The following is a 21833-nucleotide window of genomic DNA, read 5'->3' as shown; positions in this document are numbered from 1 at the left end:
ATCGATACGCAGCTTGACAATGATGTTTCTTTACATCCTTACAGACTTTTAACAAACATCACTGTCATCTGTCATGACAATTTGTTGGGCCCAACAGCCCATAAGAAAAAGCAGGACAACATATACATACACCTCCCTTCAATACATCTCATAGTGAGAAAATCCATCATGCATTTGGCTCAAGGGTTAACAAGAATAGCAGCAATGCAACGAGAAAGATCTGGCTTACATTTCTATGACTGGTATCAAACACTTTCATATGGACAGTGTCCAAACACAGAATTGTTGTAAGAGACCCAGTGTCAACCGACCCATCCCATCTCCCTGAATTAAAACATGTCTTCTTCCTTTGAACCATATGGGCTCCCCAAGCAGCTGATTCCTCTTTCCATGCAATGACCACAAAATGGGAGGAACAAAGCCTTGCAAGTTCACTTTCACTTTCTCTTCCTTTCACGGACAGACAAAGGAACATGTGCACGTAAAACACCACATTTCATTTTCTCAATCGCAAACCCCTCCTGCGTTTCCCAGCTGTCCCCTGCCCTTCGGAGCAACTCCAAAGGCTCCAAACTTACCAAGGTATGCCGTTTCATGTGCTCCCGGCGGGTGAATTTCTTCCCACAAATTTCACAAGGGTAGGGTCGTTCTCCAGTGTGGGATCGCATATGCCTCTTCAGGATGCACTGGTGCATGGCTGAGAAACTGCAGTAGGGGCATTTGAACTTCTTTCTGATCACCGTGAATTCGTTTACTGGAAGAGAAACACAACACAGTGCAGGTTACAACTCTAGCACAGTCCTGTTCTTGAGCAGACACACAACTAACTCCTTATCCAACAGACCAAGAGAAAAGCTCTGTTCTAATGAGCATCAAGGGCACCAAGGGCAAAGCTTCAGAAACTTCTTTTGTAGCAAGGTTTTTAGTATTCTTGCTGTAATCTTATAGACTTACACACCAGTCCCATATTTAAGGCCCATATTTATAGGACCACGAAGAGTCGGACACGACTGAACGACTGAACAACAACAGCAAAATTTATAGGACCATTCCCATATTTAATTAGAATTACATTTATTTACAGGCAGGTAGCCGTGTTGGTCTGCCATAGTCAAAACAAAATAAAAAATTCCTTCCAGTAGCACCTTAGAGACCAACTAAGTTTGTTCTTGGTATAAGCTTTCGTGTGCATGCACACAAAAGCTCATACATTTATTTATTAATTTAAAAGATTTCTTACCCACCCTTCACCATAATGTCCCATGGTGGGTTACAACAATAAAATATACAATTATAAAGACAGATACAACTATCACAATGATGAATCACAGAAAAACTGCTCCACATGGAACAGAATGATGTGACAGAGCAGGAGGTATGCACTGGGCATCTTAATTGTTGTTCCTTTTGTTGTTGTATACCACTGAAGTGTTCTTATAGAGACGTAACCCTTTATAAATAGACTAACACTAAGTTAAGGTTCATTGTCTTTCCTCATGGAAAGTTGGCCAACTCTTATAAAGACAAGCTGTGCTCTTCTGTGTGTATTTCATGGGTACAGGAAGGCTACTCAGGAATCATAGAAAGGAAGAGTTGGAAGGGATCCCAAGGGTGATCTAGTCCAACCCCCTGCAATACAGGAATCCTGCCCACAACCATACTTGGGCAGCGTTAGAAACTGAGATATGAAAGCTGGGAGCTAAATAGTACCTTAAACCTAGGTTATGGGCACAAGAATGGAATACCTAGGTGCACTTTTTTTATAACAAAAGTACAAAGCTGAAAATGAATGAACTGCAGCGAAAATATTATGTTCATTTTTCACATGGTATAGTCCTTCCCCAGCCCACTCCCCTAATATTCTTAAGAGCATGTGTTTTCTAGTCTTCAGAGAGTAGCTGGAAGTAGGGAGGCAGAAAAAGGTCCTCCTTTCTTTCTACTCTGCAGTTTTAATCTTAAATCTTAGGCACAGTACTGTGCCCAGAGCTCAGAAAATGCTTGCACTAATGAAATAACCGGTCGCAAAATGCGCCTAGAACAATGGAGGTTTTGAACACTGTCTCGGGTGGACTCCAACCACCAACCTTCTGGTTAACAGTCATATGCATTGACCCACTGTGCCACAGAGATTCATCTCAATAAATCTGCACAGTTTCATAACACAATATATCGGGAACCACAATAAGCTTCCAAGATTTACCATTGAGAAGACTGTTGGCTTGAAATGATTTACACTATTTCAAAGAGAGGGCATACTCTTTTTAAAAATATGAATAAATGCCAGTGGAAGCAGATGAATTTCGGGGGGGGGGGGGAACCACCCGAATCAATCTTTACCTACATTACTAATATTCCCCTGTAACAAACTATCATGGAAAAATACTGAAATACTGGGTGTGTTCTAGCCTAGGGTTGCACTCTCAGTGCATGCTGGGCTATGGTGAAGCCCAGAAGGCCTGGCCAGTTCCAAGAATGAAGTAAGCATATACCCAATATTATTTTGCTGTGGTGTGTACTAACACCCAATAGCAGGAATTAGCAAAAAAAAAAATCTCAACAGCAGATGCTTCTTATTAGGGCAGGATAGTCTCAAGGTCTGAAATTCTGTACAAGCAAATGTATTGATTTAAGCTGCAACAGCTTTGTACTGATTAGAGACCCATACAGCTATCACCGTGTCAGTGCAGAAACAAGTAGCTGCTTCATCAGAAAGGTTTTTCTGGTGGGACTGTCAAATACTTTGCTGTAGCTGAAGATGGTTAGTTCTATATCTCCGAGGTCTGATGAAACACCAAGAAAAAGAAGTAACTATTTGCTAAAGCACATCCTCTATTACTTGTCCTATGTGCAGGTGTCTGGTGTTCAGGCAGAGCTCGCCTTAGCAACAATGACCTGATGCTTGGAATCAGGCCAGAAATAACTTGCTGTGAGCCAGTGAACCGTAAATGCAACACACCAACGACTGCATGCGGGATCTCATTTTATAATCCTGGACTTGCCCCAAATTGAAATGGCGCTTGTGGGGTAACATCGCTGTTAACCTTTCAAATGCAGAATCACGCGTTGACCAAAAAACAACAAAAGGGTTCCACACTTATCTAATAGCAGCCACCTATAAATCATTTTCACTGCTGCAAACAGAGAGAGTGTACCAGCAATAGCAAACAATATCTTGTGTTAAATTATTGGGATTGTAGTACTCCCCTTTGTGACTTTCTGAATATTTTGGATGAAAAATTCACATAATCTTTTTGGACTATCAGTAGTGCTTCTCCTTGTTGTCCTGCTTTTAGAGATGAGCACTCAGATAGACTCTAGGGAAACTGCAGTAATGAGAGCCCCGGGGTCTAATTTGCCAACAGACTCTACAGAGCAGCTGGGTAAATGGTTCCCCCTCCAAATAAGGTTGGAAGTGGAATATGCACTAACTATACTAAACAGGTGAAAACAGCAGCTTGGATCTTATTTATTGAAAGGTAATCATCTATTTAAATTAACAACTTCCAGAGGGATAGCCATGTAAGTCTGCAACAGCAAAAACAACAAAGTCCTTAAAGACTAAAAAATTTATTATGTCATCATGCCATAATAAATTTATTAGTCTTTAAGATATCACAATATTCTTTTTATCTAAATATTCACTCTGTTCTGTACTGCTTTATCTTAAAATATCACCTATTAAATCATAATGGTAAACCTTGATTAAACCCAGATGGCCTTCTCCATAATAGCACCCCTGCAGTGGAACAAGCTCCCCTCTAGAGATTTAGTTGGAACCAATGTTATCCAACTTTACGCACCAGATGAAGACTTGTCTTTTCATCAGACTTTTTAAGGTAGTGGGACACTTAAATTCAGGAAAGTGAAAGGCTGATTTTATTCTATTATTTGTGTTACAGGTATTATTATTATTGTTATTATTTGTTCTTAACATTTATTATTTTATGAAATTAATGTTTTAACCTGGAGTCACAGGACAAAGAGCAGAGTGTAAGTTTTTTTTACAAATAAAAATGATAAATTTTACAAAACCAATTTTGCTAGTACCAAAGATTTGGGTCCTAATGGTCAAGTTTGGGAGTCTGCAGGAAAAATCAAGGTGGCAAACAAAATCTCCATAGGATGATTACACTACAGATAATGGAAGGAAAAATGCCTTTTACATAGAAGAAACAAACAATATTGTGATCAATACGCAGACTGTATGCATTCTGCTGATTTCCTCTTTTATAAAAGGGAATCCCAATTAAAGACTTATACAAAGAATGTAAATTTGCATATACAACTGCAAATAGTCCACCTTACAAGAGGTGGGAGTTTATTGGCAAAAGAAGGGAGGCAAGAGAGAATGAAGATAAAGGTTTGGAGACTAAGGGATGAGCAGTTGCAACAGGGGAACAGAGAACAGTCACCATGGGAGAGTCTCAGGGCTGCTGCACACAATACACACCGAATGTCATACAAAGACCATTTTCAACTGGAACACCTTCATGATTGGCACATATACCTACTTCAAACACTAATGTTCATGTTTCCTTATCTTATCCTCCCAATGGTTTCATTCTATTCAAATACTGTTTGAACAGAGGTGCCATGTGTCAGGAAGTTCATTAATTAGCATCAAACATGGACCTGAGAGATGTGAGTTCACAGGAGCAACACATTTAATGTCAAATTTTGCCCTAAACAGACCATTTGCTAATTCTCAAATTAAGTGAGTCACCACAAGCTTCAAATGGAAACAAGTGAAACTAAACTAGGTAGAAACTAAAGAGTCATGATTAGAAAATAGAGACAGCAGAACTGATGCTTTTAGCACCTTGGCTGTTAAATCTCAAGTAAATTGAATAAAATAATATTGAATGATCATACACTTCCTTTCACAGGTAGATGCTTGGTTTTTCTTAATTTATATACACTCGGGAACCACTATATTGCAACCCAGTTGAGTAAATCAGTTTCTGCAACAGCAGTCCATTCACACAACAGAGGGAGAACCAAGTTAAGATTGTATTATTTCGTCAAGCAGTACTACAAGCACAATTTGAAATAGATGTACGATATTATCACACCCAAACACCCGTTATCAGTCAAAATAAATATTTAAGGATTTATAATTCTATACCAAAGTTTAAGAGTTAATCTAACTGTGCATTCTAATTCTTAGCCTGCTCTTATTTAATGTTTAAGAAATTCATCTCACTACACCCAATACAACCTGTCTTCTTAATATCCAAACACCACTGAACTAATTCACTCTTATAAAGTAGTGTTCAGCAAACGGGATCAAGTTATAGTGATAGCCCCTCTCCAGTTGCCCCTCTTCACTAGCAGTGGACTAGACAAAATAAATGGCTTGTATTAGATAGGTTCATAATAAACCAGTTACTAAAAAGTCTAGACAAAATGAACAAACTATAAGCCGTTCAAGTAAAGGTCACTGAGGGTTACCTACAGCCTGCACTTCAACTTCACTGCTATTTTAAAAACTATTCAGCCACAGCCACAGAACAAGCAACTTTACAAAGAAAGTGACAGCCATGTAATTGGTTAATTTCTCAAAGCTTCATTAATCCAACCACGAGCAGAAGGTCGTATAACAGAGCTACGGCAGCTAAAACTGTGGATATCTCATCTGATTATAATCTCTATTCATAGGTTTTTCAGGTTTTTGTAGTCTTTCAAAAAACCTGAGAGTGAGTGAGTGAGTGAGTGTGCAAGTGAATCATTCCAATGGCTACTGAAATCATACCATCTTCAGCAACTCTCAAAGCTACTGTTTATATATTTATTTTATTTATTTATTAAATTTGCATACCGTCCTTCATTCAAAGATCTTAGGGTGGTTCACAGCATAAAAATAAAATAAAAAACACAAAATAATAAAAACAAGAACAAAACAATAACCACCTTGCTTCCACAACACATTTAAAAGGACACATAATGTTAATCAGGGAAAGGCCTGGTTGAAGAGGAATGTTTTTGCCTGGCGCCTAAAGATGTACAGTGAAGGCACTAGGCAAGCCTCCCTGGGGAGGGTATTCCACTGCAGAAAAGGCCCATTCTCGTGTTGCCACCCTTCAGATTTCTCATGGAGGAGGCACATGACGAAGGGCCTCAGGTGGTGGGTGATCTCGGGGTCTAGGTCAGTTCATTTGGGTAGAGGTGGTCCTTGAGCTATTGAGGTCCTGAGATGTTTAAGGCTTTATGGGTCCAATTCAGCACTTTGAATTGGGCCTAGAAACTAATTGGCAGCCAGTGCAGTTGGGCAAGGATCAGTATAATATTGCTCCATTGAGCAACCTGACCGCTGAATTCTGCAACAGCTGAAGTTTCCAAACCTTCTTCAGAGGCAGCCCTACGCATAACGCATTGCAGTAATCTAACCTAGAGGTCAGCAGTGTATAGACGGCAGAGGTTAGGCTATCCCTGTCCAGATAGGGGTGCAGCTGGGCCACCAGCTGAACTGATGGAAAGCACTCCATGCCACTCAGGCCACCTGAGCCTCAAGCAACAGCAAAAGATCCAGGAGAACCCCCAAGCAATGTACCCACTCCTTCAGATGGAGTGTTACCCCCTTAAGAGCAAGCAAGCTCCCACCTATCCAGTCTAGGGAACCACCCACTAACAGTGCCTAGTCTTATTAGAATTGAGCTTCAGTTTGCTGGCTCTCATCTAGTTCATTACTGAAGCAAGACAACGGTCCAACACATCCACTGCCTCACCTGCAGATGTAAAGGAGAAGTAGAGCTGTATGTCATCAGCATATTGCTGACAACAGTTTAAACATCTACAGTTTCCTGTAGATGTTAAACACCAAAGGGGATTACATTGAACCCCGAGGAACTCCACACTGAAGCCTCTAGGGGCCGAAGACCACTTGCCATGCATCACCCTCTCGAAACGATCATACAAGTAGGGCAAAGCAGTGTCACCTACCCCCTAACTGGGACAGCTGCTCCAGAAGGATAGCAAAGTCAGTGGTATCAAAAGCTATTGAAAGATCAAGGAGAATTAATAGGGACACCTTTCCCATTTCTGTTCTGACTGAGGGCAACCAAGGCAGTTTCTGTGCTGAAACTGGGCCGAAATTCTGATTGAAATAGAATCTCTGTGTGTGCACCCTGCATTTGTAAAGTCTGGAACAGCTGGAGCTGTTTTTTAAAGTTAACTATCCTAGGATATAATTCATGTTGGAACTATGAAGATAGTGCTTGCTTTTAATTCTGCTCATAGCCTCCATATACCACAGAAATGAGCTTGGTCAGACAGCTTTCTCCCATGGCTGGTTTAATGTTGCAGAACAGGTATAGGGAACCCATGGATCTTTATATTTTGCTGGATTACAACTCCCATCATCCCTAACCAATGGCCTTGTGGGTTGAAGCTGATAGGAGTTGAAGGCCAACAACACCTGGAGAGAACCATGCTGGCCATCCATGCTAAGCTAGACGTGGTGAAAATGCATCACAAGTCAGATGCACCAACTATCACCTACTTACTTACTTACTTACTTACTTACTTACTTACTTACTTACTTACTGTATTTGCATGTCTGTGAGATGGCTCACAGAAAATAGAAATACACAAACATTATATTACATGGGAAGTTAAACTTGCCATTGGGAGCAGCTTGCATGCAGCTGCATTTCAAGTAGGCATTATTAGACATGGTTGTAGTGCAATGCTACACATGTCTACTCAGAAGTTATAAATGCAATGCGACTTACTGTCAGGTAAGTGTGCATAGGACTGCAGCCTTAACTGACTAGTTAAAATCCAAAGCAGAGTTCTCCACAATGCAGCACAGCAGAATCCAGGGAAGAAAGTTCAGTTTGCTGTATTAATTTATTTACAAACCTTGTTTTTATCTTTTCTATAAAACAGAGATATGCACAACCAAATGAAAAATACAATATACCAATTTACATTTTTGAAAGGCAGATGGGACCTTAAGTGCCTTAAGAAATCACATTACTGTATCCAGGTTATCAGGACCAGCAAACTAGACTAGAAAATTCTTTACTATGTACTACTGGTATTTTATTGGTCTAGGACTCTAGGTGCTTAAAGTTTTGGATTTTTTGTTGTTGTTGTTCAGTCGTTCAGTCGTGTCCGGCTCTTCGTGACCCCATGGACCAGAGCACGCCAGGCACGCCTATCCTTCACTGCCTAAAATTTTGGATTACTTATAATTAATTTCTTTGTCAGCAAAAAGAACTTTCCTCCTCAAGCAAACGTGGCAATGCATTGGTCAAGGAGAGGCAACAGTTAATACATTTTTCAATTAAAATTTTATTTAAAACAATCCCCACTTCAAATATGCACATATTTCTAGCTCTGTAAAATAGAGCACCACTAGAAATTACATTCATTCCACAGCTTATTTCTGAATTTCACAGTAGTGACAATAAACATATCTGGAAGTATTTAATAGTTTAGTAAAGGTGCTATAGTACAGGCATTTATAGCATACTTTTTGTCTAATAAACACAATTAAAATATACAAGAGATTTGCAAGAGAAGTGAACTGTAAACAGCACTGACTGGCTGGTGTCCTTCATGTCACCAAGAAATACCACTTCAATCCCCTGACCAGTTTTGTGCTCTAATAAAAGCTATTTTAAAAAATGTTTAAGATGGTGGATGGTCAGATGCATCCAGTGCTTTAGAAAATAAAAATGGGTGTCGTCGTGTAAAACAGGAATGAATGGTAGAAGAGGCAAGATTCACTGTTGAAGCAGTGTTTGATTTGCTAGTGGGTACGTAACTTGTCTTTGTCAAAAAAGAAATCGGGCTCACCCCTCACCTGAATGGGGGGGTGTCAAGAACTCCTCCACCCATTCCACCTTTCTTTTATCCAGTTACCTTTGCAAGCACTGGATTTGTACAAAAGAATAATTCGTTTCATTTGGGTTTGTGTTAAGATACTGCTGCACTGCATCCCAATTAGATTATAAGAGTCATTATCAGTGTCATCAAAACAATGATAGAGCAACACTCTGTAAATAGCACCATAATAATGAACATTTATTTACAAGTAGTGCTGTTAAACTTTAAAGGTTTCAGAAATCATTCACTTTGCTAATATATTCATACATACATACATACATACATACATACATACATCATAGCTGTCAACTTTTCCCCTTTTTTAAGGGAAATTCCCTTATTCCGAATAGGATTCCTCGCAAGAAAAGGGAAAGGTTGACAGCTATGACATACATACATACAAAATGCATACTTTTGCATGTTAAAAGTGTTATTGTTATCAAAACATAGTGTTCAAGTATTGTTTCTGAGGTACTTTTTATGGCTTTACTTTTTTAAAAATAGAAAACCTCTTTGGTAGAATAATTGTAGCACACTAGATTGGAGCTTTATTACAATTTATAGGGACGTGGGTGGCGCTGTGAGTTAAATCACAGAGCCTAGGGCTTGCCAATCGGAAGGTCGGCGGTTCAAATCCACGTGACAGGGTGAGCTGCTGTTGCTCGGTCCCTGCTCCTGCCAACCTAGCAGTTTGAAAGCATGCAGTGCAAGTAGATAAATAGGTACCACTCTGGCGGGAAGGTAAACAGCGTTTCTGTGCACTGCTCTGGTTCGCCAGAAGCGGCTTAGTCATGCTGGCCACATGACCTGGAAGCTGTACGCCAGCTCCCTCGGCCAGTAAAGCAAGATGAGCGCCACAACCCCTGAGTCGTCCGCGACTGGACCTAACAGTCAGGGGTCCCTTTACCTTTACCTTTTACAATTTATAGTACAACCCTAACCATGTATACTCATAAGCAAGCACTACTGGGGCGGATTCTCAGGTAAATGGATTAGGACTGAAGCCTTACTTACTACTCACGCAAGTTTCTTACTACCAGTAATAATAAACTTTTACTTCATTTGCAACATGATGACCACTCTCAGAAGGTTAAAACTGCCTCCTTTATCCTCAAGAGGGCATAACAACACAGCCCTAATCAATTAAATTTGATTTGCACAATCAGGACCATAGCAGAACTAAATGTTAAGATGTTTTAAAATATACATAAATTATAATGTATAATGGAGCAGGAATGTTCACTGTGCTGCTGCCCTTAAAGCACACCTGCTTAACTGAGCAAAGCATGTGCTAAATTTCATTGGATTTACTGCTGTGAAATAGCACTTCTTTTCTATAATCTCAAGGATACAGTGGAAACACAAGGAAACAATTCCGGGGTGGTGGTATTCTCAAATTACTTGTACTTGTCCAATGACTCCCCTTAGCTAACCCTTTCCAATAGAGCAGGCATACGCAAACACGGCCCTCCAGATGTTTTGGGACTACAATTCCCATCATCCCTGACCACTGGTGCTGTTTGCTAGGGATCATGGGAGTTGTAGTCCCAAAACACCTGGAGGGCCGAGTTTGCCTATGCCTGCAATAGAGTAATCCCTACAATCATATACATCATAAAAATTCACCCAATCTTCTAGTTTAAAATGAACACACCCAGCATCAAACATGAATCAATAAGTCTACTGTATCAATACACTGTCTGTTATACACTGAATATTTTTCATAAATGGGATTATAAATTCAAGCAATGGATTCAGTTTATAACATGACAGTTTTTAAGAGGAAGCAGGATGGCTAGTGATTACTTGGTTCACTACAGATAGGCAGTTTTATTATACACATAAGAACAGGCCTTCAGAATGGTGGGCTCCCCCTTTACAGAATTCTCTCCACAGGGAGGCATGACTGGCACCATCATTATCTGTCTTTAGGTGCCAGGCAAAAACATTCCTTTTCTCCCAGGCTTTTAAATCTTAATTTTCTGCTTATCTTTTAGTGGGGGAGGGATTGAGTTCTATCTGCGCATATACAGTATAATACTTGTGTACTTAAGATTGTTATACTACTTCTTTGGAAGTCACTTGGAGTTCTTTTTTCTGAGAAAAGTGACTAATAAATAATGACAACAAAACCAAGCAGTGTCAATCTAAATGAAACAGTATCATAATACCCTTATTAGAATTAATGAAAAACTGAGCTAGCTTCTGGATTCCGGCTTTTTCCTTCAAGCTTAATGCTTAAAAAAAGACTAGTTGGCAGGTGTGTGTGTGTGGCTGTTAGGGGGTCATAATCCAGTATGTAGCGTCTGAATCAATCAGGGCACTGTTAGAAACTTTTGGAAAGTGGCAAACATCATCTTGTCTATGTTTTGATGCCACCTGAAGTCTTTTATTCTGGGTAAAGACTATGCTGAATCTTTAGGCAGCAACCTGCCATTTCTATATCTTTGTTTTGTTTAATATTGTTTAACACTGAACCACAGAAAGCCAGCTCACGGATTTATGATTTTTTTTTAATGGTGGTGGTTATAATGCAAATATTACTATACTGCTCCTGTCTGGATTGAGTACATGGAACGGCCACAGTCTTTTGAGGACACTAAATCCTAGTAGGAACTACCCATTAGGAACATTTTACACACACCCAAGATGTGCTGCATTCAGTGGGATACACACAGGAGATATTCATGGATAGCTATTCTGTTTTAGCCTCAACACCTTATCCGTTGTCTCCTTACTAGCAAAAAATAAGAATCATGCAAGCAAATAAAAAAGAGCTATTCCTTCAGAGCTTTCCCTTTTCTCCCTCTCAACTCCTGTGTGCTGATCTCTGTCTGCCCTGCTGTGCTTTCTTCTCTCATGACCTACTGTTTGTCAAAGAGCAAAGTAAATTATTCAGCAGTTGCCAGACGGTAAAATGGCAGGCTAGTTGTGCTAATTGGAAGAGAAAAAGTATTTGCTTGCACGCTCATGCCCTGCCAAACACAAATTTTTGGTAGTCAAGAATGAGATGGTAAGAGAGTTTAGAAGGGTTTTGTTATTCAAAAGGTGAAAGGTCCAAATACAGTTTTTCCCCCAACTGGCTTTGGATTCTGCCCCCCACCCCCAGCAAGAAATTGTATTTCTAGTGTCACCCAACTTGAAGAGATTAAGGAACCTCTAGAAACCAATTTTGAGGAATCAGTAGTAACTTATCTCCTTGGTAGTCAGTTTGCACCTGAAGCTAAGACTAAGGTAGGTGAAACTAGAAGTCACTTCTACCAATTACTGGGGCTTCTATGCACATATCACATACTTTTGCTCAACATTCTATTCTACAAATGATAGGGATTTGGTGCTTAACATATCTGTAGGTCTGTAGTCCTAGAGGAGAAGCAAAAGAGGAAGACATGGGCTGACAGGCAGCAAGAAAGAAAATGATGACTTTCCCCAAGAGCAGGACTTCCTAACAAGACTAGGGTGTGGAAAGTACTTTTAAAATGATTTTACTAGAGGACATTTTTACAGGACCAACAAAAAATTAAAAGCAAAACCAACAACAACAACAACAACATCATAACAAAAAGCATTAAGGGGGAGAGGTCTCTACAGTTGTTCAAAGCAAAGTCAGTAAGCTAATAATCAAGCAGAGAAGAGGCAATAATTTTAAGTGAAAAAATTTCCAGAATTGTAATTGGAAATAACATAGCCTAAGGAGGATATGATTCTTATTATCATGAGAAATGAATGCCTGCCTCCCTTTTGAACACTGAACAAAATTTTTTTTTGAAGCACCTTGAAATATTTTTATACAGCCATTAAAGGAGAACTGCTTGCAACAATACACAAAGATGGGAAACTAGTTTAATAAATTCTAAATACCTTTGGCCTGAAGGCTAAAAATCTGACATTGTGGAGCAAGTTGTAGTTCTTTTCCACAAGGAGAATGGGAGTATATAGATAAGTAATGTTCAAAATCATTTTTTTCCTTTGGAGGCTTCCCTTTTCTATCCACCAGTTATTCACTATTAGCCTTCGGGCCTTCTCTGGACACCCCCTCCAAGCTTCTACATAATATTCCTCTCAAGCAGCTATTAATGGGAAACATTTCTCCTTGAATCATAACACCTGCCGGCAAGTTTTCAGTTTTAGGTGTGCTCTAGATGGCCAAAGATTTTTGCTTGTTATCACAAGGCGGTTCTGTAGCCAGGTCCATCTTTTAGCTACACCAAAAACAAGTTAGTATATTCATGGCTGTCTCTCATTCATACTGTCCTAATTTCTAGGATTCAAAAAAAGTGTAACCTACCCAACTGAAGAACAACAGATTTTAGAGAAATTGGGTTGTTGTTGTTGTTTTTACATTTTTGAAGTAATTCTATGGGACCTAACTGTCCAAATCCACTTTCATCTAGATGTATTACAACATTCATAACACTCATTACAGCTGCACACAATTTGCAGAGGGTGAAGATATTTGAAAATATTGTGGCCCATTTAGTACAGGGGTGGGGAACCTCTTTTGGCTAGTGGGCCAGATCACTATCTTCTTGACCCCTGGCAGGCCAAAGATGACACCTATCAATCACCTGACATCACAATTAATTTCAGGGGATGCTGTTCTTTGATTTGGGTTTCCCCACTTTACTCTTTCTAGCATTCCACCCCTCATATATACAGGTGTGAAGCTAGGAGTCAAGAAAAGGGATGCTCCTTTAAGTCCTGCTTCAATAAGTTATGCAAATGAGATAACTGGGTTGTTTTTTTAAAGGCATAATGCATTCTTAATCAGCTACAATAAACATGACATTTGCATATCACTAAACATTTACTCTTGATCACTGCATGACACATCATTTGAATGTGATACAGTGGTGCCTCGCAAGATGAAATTAATTCATTCCGCTATCGTATAGTGGAAATTTCATCTTGCGAAGCACGGTCGGAGGAAGCGCATCTTTACGGGGGGAGGACAGCAAAACGTTTTCGTTTTGCGAGTCGCGGCCATAGGAAACTTCGTCTTGCAAAGCACCCTTTCGCTAGCAAATGCCTTTCGTCTAGCGAGTTTTTCGTCTAGCGAGGCATTCGTCTAGCAAGGTACCACTGCATTCATTTGCCGATATTTGAATTGTGCAACCAATCCAGCAGGCTTCAACAGCAGGTGACTTCAATCCTGCTTTTTAAAAAAGCTATTTAAAATATGCCTTTTAAAAACATAGGAAAGTGCCTCACATTGTCACATCTTTGGTCCATCTAGCTCAATGTTGTCTAAATGGACTAGCAGCAGTTCTCCAGGGTCTAAGGCAGGGGTTTCATCCAGCCCTAGCCAGAGATACTGCAGATTGAACCAGGGGCCTTCTGCATGCAAGGCAGATGTTCTACCACATCTGTGCTGCCAGAACTCTGCTGGTGGTTGATCCAAGTACATTATAACTCTGTCCTACTAATTCAGTTGCATTTTCTCCCTGTATTTTTGATATATATTTTAATATTGCTGTATACTGCATTCAGATAATGTGGGGAGGAGGTAGAGAAATGTTTTTAATAAATAATGTGCTGAGAAAATGAATGGAAAACCTTTTGATCCTTTGAACCTACTGTTAAAATATAAAAGTGAATATCTACCCAGAAGACACTGCAACTCAGACAGAACTACCCTGGGACTATGGGATGCTGTCTGTAAGAATAATCTTGTTTAGACTACAAAAATGTTTTCTTTAGCATTAGCATTTTCTCTTAAGATTATTATTGCTGAATAACAAAATTATATTTGTTCTTGAAGTCTGAAGCATCTCCTATATTTATGTCTCTCTGAATCCTGACCATAGAACCTGGGGAAGAGGTTTACAACTTTATTTCATTACCTGGCCATTGATTCAGCATTCACACTGTACCAAGCACTGCGACTGCTGACAAAGCAGAATGCACTACCCAGTCAAGTAGCTAAGAAATACACTTCTAAGAGTTTAGTCTCACTCTCTCCATTGCCCAACAGTTTTCTTACTCATCATCAGATTCCTGATTTTGATCAATACGATTCAGAAACCCTTCAGCTACTGGCGGTGTAGAACCCAGATAGCAAACTTTTAAATGAGTACTGAGGTTTTTCTGGGTACCAAAGCCCTTGCCACAAAAAAGACACATAAACGAACGTTCGCTGGAGTGCACAGACATAAGATGCCGGTTTAAGTCTGTCTTGTCTCGGAACAATTTCAGGCAGCGAGGGCATTGCATCTTCTTCCTGTTGAAGTGGATTGTTTTTTCATGACGATCCATGTTGGATTTTAGTGTGAAGCTAGCAGGACACTTTGGACACTGGAAACGGGCAAATTGCCCTGGAGATATGTGCTCAGAAAGGCTAGCCAGTATTGGCCTGGAGTAGTCCACTACATCAAAAGGGACAATCATGGGGAAAGTGTGTTCCTTAATGTGTTCCTTCAGCTTTTCCACACATTCAAAAAATCTTCTGCAGAAAGCACAGCTCAGCTTCTTGTGGCCAGAAGAATCCAAGAACAAACCCTCGTGGACTAAGTCCACATCTTCAGATTGTGACACATTTATATCTAAAAAAAGAAAATGCAAAAAAAATTAAATTTTAAGTTTTATACTTTGAATCATTAATATACAGTCTTCCGTCTTTCCATTTACCTGTTTCAGAGCTATCTAACTGCCACAGTGTTAGAAATCCATCATAGGTGACCTGCAAAAGAGAAGTGCAATTATGTTAATGATCACTCAGATAACATAAAATATCTCTACTTTAACATGTGTAAAGGACTAAATCTGGCTGTAATTCTGCTCCTTCTGCAAATTTTCATTACAAATATTTAGTTACTCAAATCAATGTTTCATTTGGGTACCTAGAAGTATGCTCAAAATATATAACCAATATATACCCAAACTGCTAAGTATCTGTATATTTGTTCATTTTGTGATCTTAAAATATCTGTGTTCAGTAGATTCTGTACAGAAATGAGAGCTTCACAAGCATGCCATGTCATCATCATCATTATTTATTAAATTTATTGGTTGCTTTTTCTTGCCAAAGGCAACTCAAAGCAATTTACCAATTGGACTACTGCAATGCACTCTACGTGGGGCTACCTTTGAAGGTGACACGGAAACTGCAACTAATCCAGAATGCGGCAGCTAGACTGGTGACTGAGAGTGGCTGCCAGGACCACATAACACGGCTCCTGAGAGATCTACATTGGCTCCCAGTACGTTTCTGAGCACAATTCAAAGTGTTGGTGCTGACCTTTAAAGCCCTAAACGGCCTCGGTCCTGTATACCTGAAGGAGCATCTCCACCCCCATCGTTCAGCCCGGACACTGAGATCCAACGCTGAGGGCCTTCTGCCGGTTCCCTCACTGCGAGAAACAAAGCTACAGGGAACCAGGCAGAGGGCCTTCTCAGTAGTGGCACCTATCCTGTGGAATGCCCTCCCATCAGAGGTCAAAGAGATAAGCAACTACTTGACATTCAGAAAATACCTGAAGGCAGCCCTATTTAGGGAAGTTTTTAATCTGTGACATTTTAATGTATTTTAATGTTGGAAGCCGCCCAGAGTGGCTTGGGGGACCTAGCCAGATGGGCGGGGTACAAATAATAAAATAATAATAATTACAAACAAAAACCCACTTAGATGCACAAAAAAGCATTAAAATAATACATTTAAAACACCTAAGAGGCCAAAGATAGTTAGAGGCCAAAGACCTGGTTAAAGAGGAAAGTTACTGCTTGGTGCTTAATGATATAGAATTATGGTGCCAGGCAAACATATACTTTTCTGTTTCGAAGCACCTCCATGAAGGAAAGGCTATGAAGCCAAGAAGTAGGCCATGATATGTTACGAGATAACACTGTACACTACAATTTCATATAAAGTGTTCAGTGTAGGAAAATCATGTCAAGCAGCCTGGAAATCTCATTTTACACAAAACAGGGGGACATGAAAGGTGAATAGTTATCTTAAGCACTAAAAAGCAGTTGCCGACTAGGCCAAATGGTTACCATCATTTGCTCAATTTCACTTATCGATTTACAGTATATCTCACAATTCCTCTAAGGAACGCAAGGTGGTGTATAATAGACTCTTGTATGCTACACAGTACTTCCCTATGAGACATAATGGGTGATTTAGTTCAGGTGGTGTAGAGATGTAATCACCACTGAATACTTCCATCAAGTTGTCTGTTATGATGAAGTTTTCTTTCATTTTTTTAAAATCAGGGAAACAGTTGTTTAACTAAAAATAATAAGAATATATGATACATTTTACAAGACCAGATACAGGAAGAAAAATTATTCCTGCCACGCTCTTTGATATTTAGAATAATTATTGCCCAAGTTTTTAAACAGTGGATAAATGGTCCTTAGGAAGCTCTCAATTCTGTACATGCTTGATTCTGGTTGCTAGGACTCTGAAGTATTTTTCTAGTCCGGCCTTTATGTTTCCTTTAAGAAGTTCAGGAAAGTATTTCTATAATATAGGGATCTGAAGATCAAAACCATTAAGTGTGTTTCAAGAGTTAGCATTACATATTTCAGTAAACACACTGCTGTTTGGAACAGAAGGAACAAATTACTGTGGGCATTTTTTGTATTTTGATAGAATTTCACAAAGCAGAAAAGGTAAAGGAGAATACCACATTATGGACAATACAAATAGCCTAGGTCTGTTACAAATTTGAATAATTCCAAATTCTAAGATACATTAAGAATAGCAAACGGAGCATGACGACACAATTTCAGTTGTAAGTTTTATAACACTTAAAAACTAGCATTACCCCCCAGATAACTATAATATTACCTGAGTTGAAGGCATCGCTCTTTTCACAGTATCTGGTGATATTTCACCAGAAGAGGGGATGATGGTAGTGGGGCTCTGAGTGGCAAGGTGTGATGAAGGCAGAGGAGGAGGAGTTGATGTTTCCACTTTGCCATCACATTCACCCCTTGAACGATTCAAGTTGGTGCCAGACCCTGAGGAACACAGGAAACGAGTCTCACCCACATGAACTAGCACCAGCTGGTGGTTTTACAAAAGGCAGGGAATGAACAGCTGTAGCTTAATCTTCTGTCAGTGGGAGTGAACGAAGTGCCACAGAGTTTCCAGGCCCATTGACTGTTTTAAATAGCCTCCCCACCCAAAAGTGTGGTGGGAATTATATCACACAGCAGCATAATGGTCACTAAAGGAAGTCAAAACAAGAAAAGAACACAAGGCAGCACAAAAATGAGAGCAACTTTCAAAAGATACAATGATCCGATATTTGTATGTGACTAATTCATTGCCATTTCTTTAAAACTTCAAAAAATTCTTTTAAACATAAAAAGGACTAGGTTGTTCTTACTGTCATAACAGTTATCTCATTAGCAATTATGCAATCGGAAAAGGAATCTATGGAGCTCTGCTGCAGCCAGCAGTGGGAGACCCATGCATGCACACACCAGACTCTAATAATGACTAGCATGTTTAAGTTAGTTATAAATAGCATTGTTGCTGTTAGGGAAAGTAATACAAAAACAACACACATCAAGCTTAAACATAGCCCACAAAAATAATGCATTATGGTACAAAAAGTCTTATTTTTTCTGAGTTAATTCACAGAGTTCTGGGACCGCTAATGAAATACAGCCTCAAACATAACCAGTAATCTCACAATCAAATACGCAAGGTACAAATACTGTATATTTTTGTGTTGAGGGCACTGTAGTACAATATGCTGGGGACACAAGACATCACTATTCACAAAAGTGAAGTAAGTGTAGCGATTTATTTTCAAAAATTTGCAGAATTTAAGTTAAGCATACATGACAGAACACTGATTATTATTTAATACTAGACTTAACAGCCTAATCCCAAGACTTGAAATGGTAGCAATAAGGTGAGTAACACAGAGGAATCTGTGTTAGGCACACTCTGAACCTGTGTTAGGCTACCAGACCAGTACTATGATTAACTAGTTAATTGAACATTTTCTTACTAATAATGTATTTAGAAAACTATGTTTGTATCAAAATAAATTGTTGTGTGATGATTAAGCTATCAGATAGCATTATACACACACCACAAAACTATTTAAATTCTGATTATAAATGGTTATAAAGAACTTTTATCCTGAACTGCAAAAGCAAGAAAGAAGTACAATCCTATTGAAGGCATAGAATGAAAAAGCAGTGTCATAGCAAAAGAATATATATGTTCTGAATCTTGTTAAAATTAATGTATAGCAAGAAACGTTATACGAAAAGTACTTTTGTAAAATGACCACAACACGAACATTTTTCTTTAGCTATTGAAGGTTGTTATGCATTGACTGTCACTTGATTTATAAAACCTAAGGTCAAATGTACATGTAACCTGATGCATAAAATGCCACTATAAATAGTTTGAGATGACATAAAAAATAACATGAGGCACTAAACTTCATATCACAAAGCTATCATAAATAATAAGAGCAAAAATGCTTAAGAGCACATCTGAGCCAAAGGATTAACAACAGTGTTTCCATATCACATTCATCCAAACACCCAATTTATACATGAGATTATTCAGTCCACTGAAAAGCCACTCAGCAAGGATGAAGTAACAAAAGTTTCAAGTCTTACACGCTATTCCTTGGGTTCACAGCAGATTATATATATTATTTCAAAAAGTTTCCAGACATGTAATTTCCACGTTTTAATCTTGAATAGTATATTGCAAATACATTGATTTGAAAGCAATTTGACGCATCTCACTTTCAGCCTCATATAAAGAACTTATTTTGGTGCTTTCAATTTATTTGCTTATTTTAATAATGATTTTTATGTCATGTTATCAAATACTAGGCCCACTGCTGACTTCCCATAAAGTCCCAATGATTTTTATTATTATTAAAAGGATAAATACCTAAATATCATTACACAGATTCCACCAAAAAATAAAACAATGACACCATTAAAGTTTAATATTTTGAAGTCCCTCAAGTGTTTAATTGCCCTAGTTATTATAAACCTATTCTAAATACAAGCCTTTTGTTGCAAAAGCCCCAAAACTGTTGGACCGCCTCCAAGTGCATGGACCACAAGAAGATCAAACCTATCCATTCTTAAGGAAATCAGCCCTGAGTGCTCACTGGAAGGGAAGATCCTGAAGCTGAGGCTCAAATACTTTGGCCACCTCATGAGTCCCTGGAAAAGACCCTGGTGTTGGGAAAAATTGAGGGCACAAGGAGAAGGGGATGACAGAGGACGAGATGGTTGGACAGTGTTCTTGAAGCAACCAACAAGACAGGAGTGCCTAGCGTGCTCTGGTCCATGGGGTCATGAAGAGTCAGACACAACTAAACGACTAAACAACAACAACAACTACCTTCCAAACAGAATCTGACTTACAAAAATACACAATACAGCAAAATTGAATGCAGGCGGTAATGGCAACATCAGAGCAAATCAGTTAGGGATGAAATAGTTTTTTAAGTCTGGGAAATTAAACTGACAATAAATAGGTGCAGGTGCAATGTAAGCCTTACTCCGTCAAGGTGCTATCCCTGAGAAGGCTCTCCCTGGTCACCACCCACTGTACCTCAATTGGTGGACACATCTAGAGAGGATTCTCCAAAGACTACCTTAACTGATAAATAGCAAAGTATTTTTGAAATAGTTCAAAGCCTCCTCTCTATTGCCCTCTTATAAGGACCATTAAAAAAATCAGATTTTTGGGTAGTGGGGGTGCTAATTTACCGTTTCAAATTTTGGAAAGTTTCTATAAAATACATAAATAAAAATAAATCTAAAAAATACAAGAGATGAGCTTGGATTTACCGCATATGTACTTGGAAGCAGGTTTCACTGAGTTACTCCTAGTTACTTGTGATTGCAACCTTAATGTGTTCCAGTGGATTAAATTATAAATATATACAATTCAATTTCAGCATATTAAATTTGAGCAAATAAGCAAAAATCAAACTTTACTCAAGATATCACCCAAAGCTACATTGTGTTAAGTTGTACCTGTTTTCAAGAATATACAGAGAACCCTGCTAGATCAGGCCAAGGGCCTATCTATCTATTCTAGAAGTCTGTGCTCACAGTGGCCAATCAGATGTCTACAGAAAACCCACATGCAAGACATGAGTGCAACATGGCATGGCCATGGCATCCCTTCCACATCAAGTCCCTGGGTGATCATATCAAAGCAGCAGGAAACATTTAAAATGTTAGGATTGCAAGAGAAATACAAATATAAAGTCGTTCAGCATACTCGCTGAATCTATGATGCAATAAACACTTGAGAAACATTTCAAATGACACGAGGAAATCACAGTGTTATTCTGCCTGCCACAAGGTAGTCTCAAAGCTACAAAACTGACAGTTTTACCCTATTTGTGCTAGGCAACAGTTGAATATATATTAGTGGGGGGGCTTAGTTGCTTAGTTGCATTTGATATCCCATTTAGGTTACCTCATATCTCTCCCCATTCCCCAAGGTAACGGCAGAACATGCTATTCAGTAGAAGTGAAATTCAGGGAGCACAACTATACAATCAATACAGTGAAGTTGTTCCATGACTGAGTGTGACTTAGCTGGATAACAAACACCCTGTGTTTTTGGCCCACACATACTGTCTTCTTTGCCACCTCCAAACTTGTACCATAGTGAAAGAAATTAAATGATGTTTCTGTCATTTAGGAAATACTGAACACACAATCATCTTAATTGTGTCTTTAGCCCCATCTGTTAGTTTTTGATCCTATATCAAGAGGATTTATTATGGAGCAAGGCTTTAAAAAGGGATGCCTTTTCCTATCTGCTTGGTAAACAAGTATGCATTTGATTAGCTAACAAAATGAGCAGCAACACACCAATAAAAAACTGCCAACCATCCTAGATTCATAGACTAGATTATGGATTCACATTATTAAGTAAAAACAAATAGTCTTGTGGCACATTAACCACTACAAATTTATTAAGACACAAGCTTTAATATGTCATTTTTTGTCAGCACTGCCCTTCTGCATTCTATGTAGATCAG

The 21833-nt window shown here is 39.0% G+C and overlaps 1 protein-coding gene and 1 long non-coding RNA gene across 4 annotated transcripts in view; both read right to left on the bottom strand.

Annotated features, from left to right (window-relative positions):
• Positions 1–21833, bottom strand: part of ZBTB46 (zinc finger and BTB domain containing 46) — a 55532-nt gene that overhangs the window by 2653 nt on the left and 31046 nt on the right. For 2 of the 3 annotated variants that reach the window (XM_033153790.1, XM_033153791.1), the window contains 3 exons: positions 17624–17796; positions 15460–15511; positions 14542–15374 (listed from right to left, as the gene is read on the bottom strand). In XM_033153790.1, the coding sequence (XP_033009681.1) occupies positions 14812–15374; positions 15460–15511; positions 17624–17796 (788 nt within the window). In that variant the 3' untranslated portion in view covers positions 14542–14811. Of the gene's footprint in view, positions 1–578; positions 755–14541; positions 15375–15459; positions 15512–17623; positions 17797–21833 lie in introns of those variants that run through there. The other variant, XM_033153793.1, reaches the window with a different exon arrangement.
• On the bottom strand, positions 7830–8056 carry LOC117049118. The gene is made up of 2 exons (XR_004426915.1): positions 7999–8056; positions 7830–7951 (listed from the first exon to the last, which is right to left on the bottom strand). It is a non-coding gene; the product is annotated as an uncharacterized LOC117049118 (long non-coding RNA).

The sequence above is a fragment of the Lacerta agilis genome, chromosome 6 (genome assembly GCF_009819535.1).
Source record: "Lacerta agilis isolate rLacAgi1 chromosome 6, rLacAgi1.pri, whole genome shotgun sequence".
In the NCBI taxonomy this organism is placed as follows: Eukaryota; Metazoa; Chordata; class Lepidosauria; order Squamata; family Lacertidae; genus Lacerta; species Lacerta agilis.
This window is presented reverse-complemented; position numbering and strand designations above follow the sequence as displayed.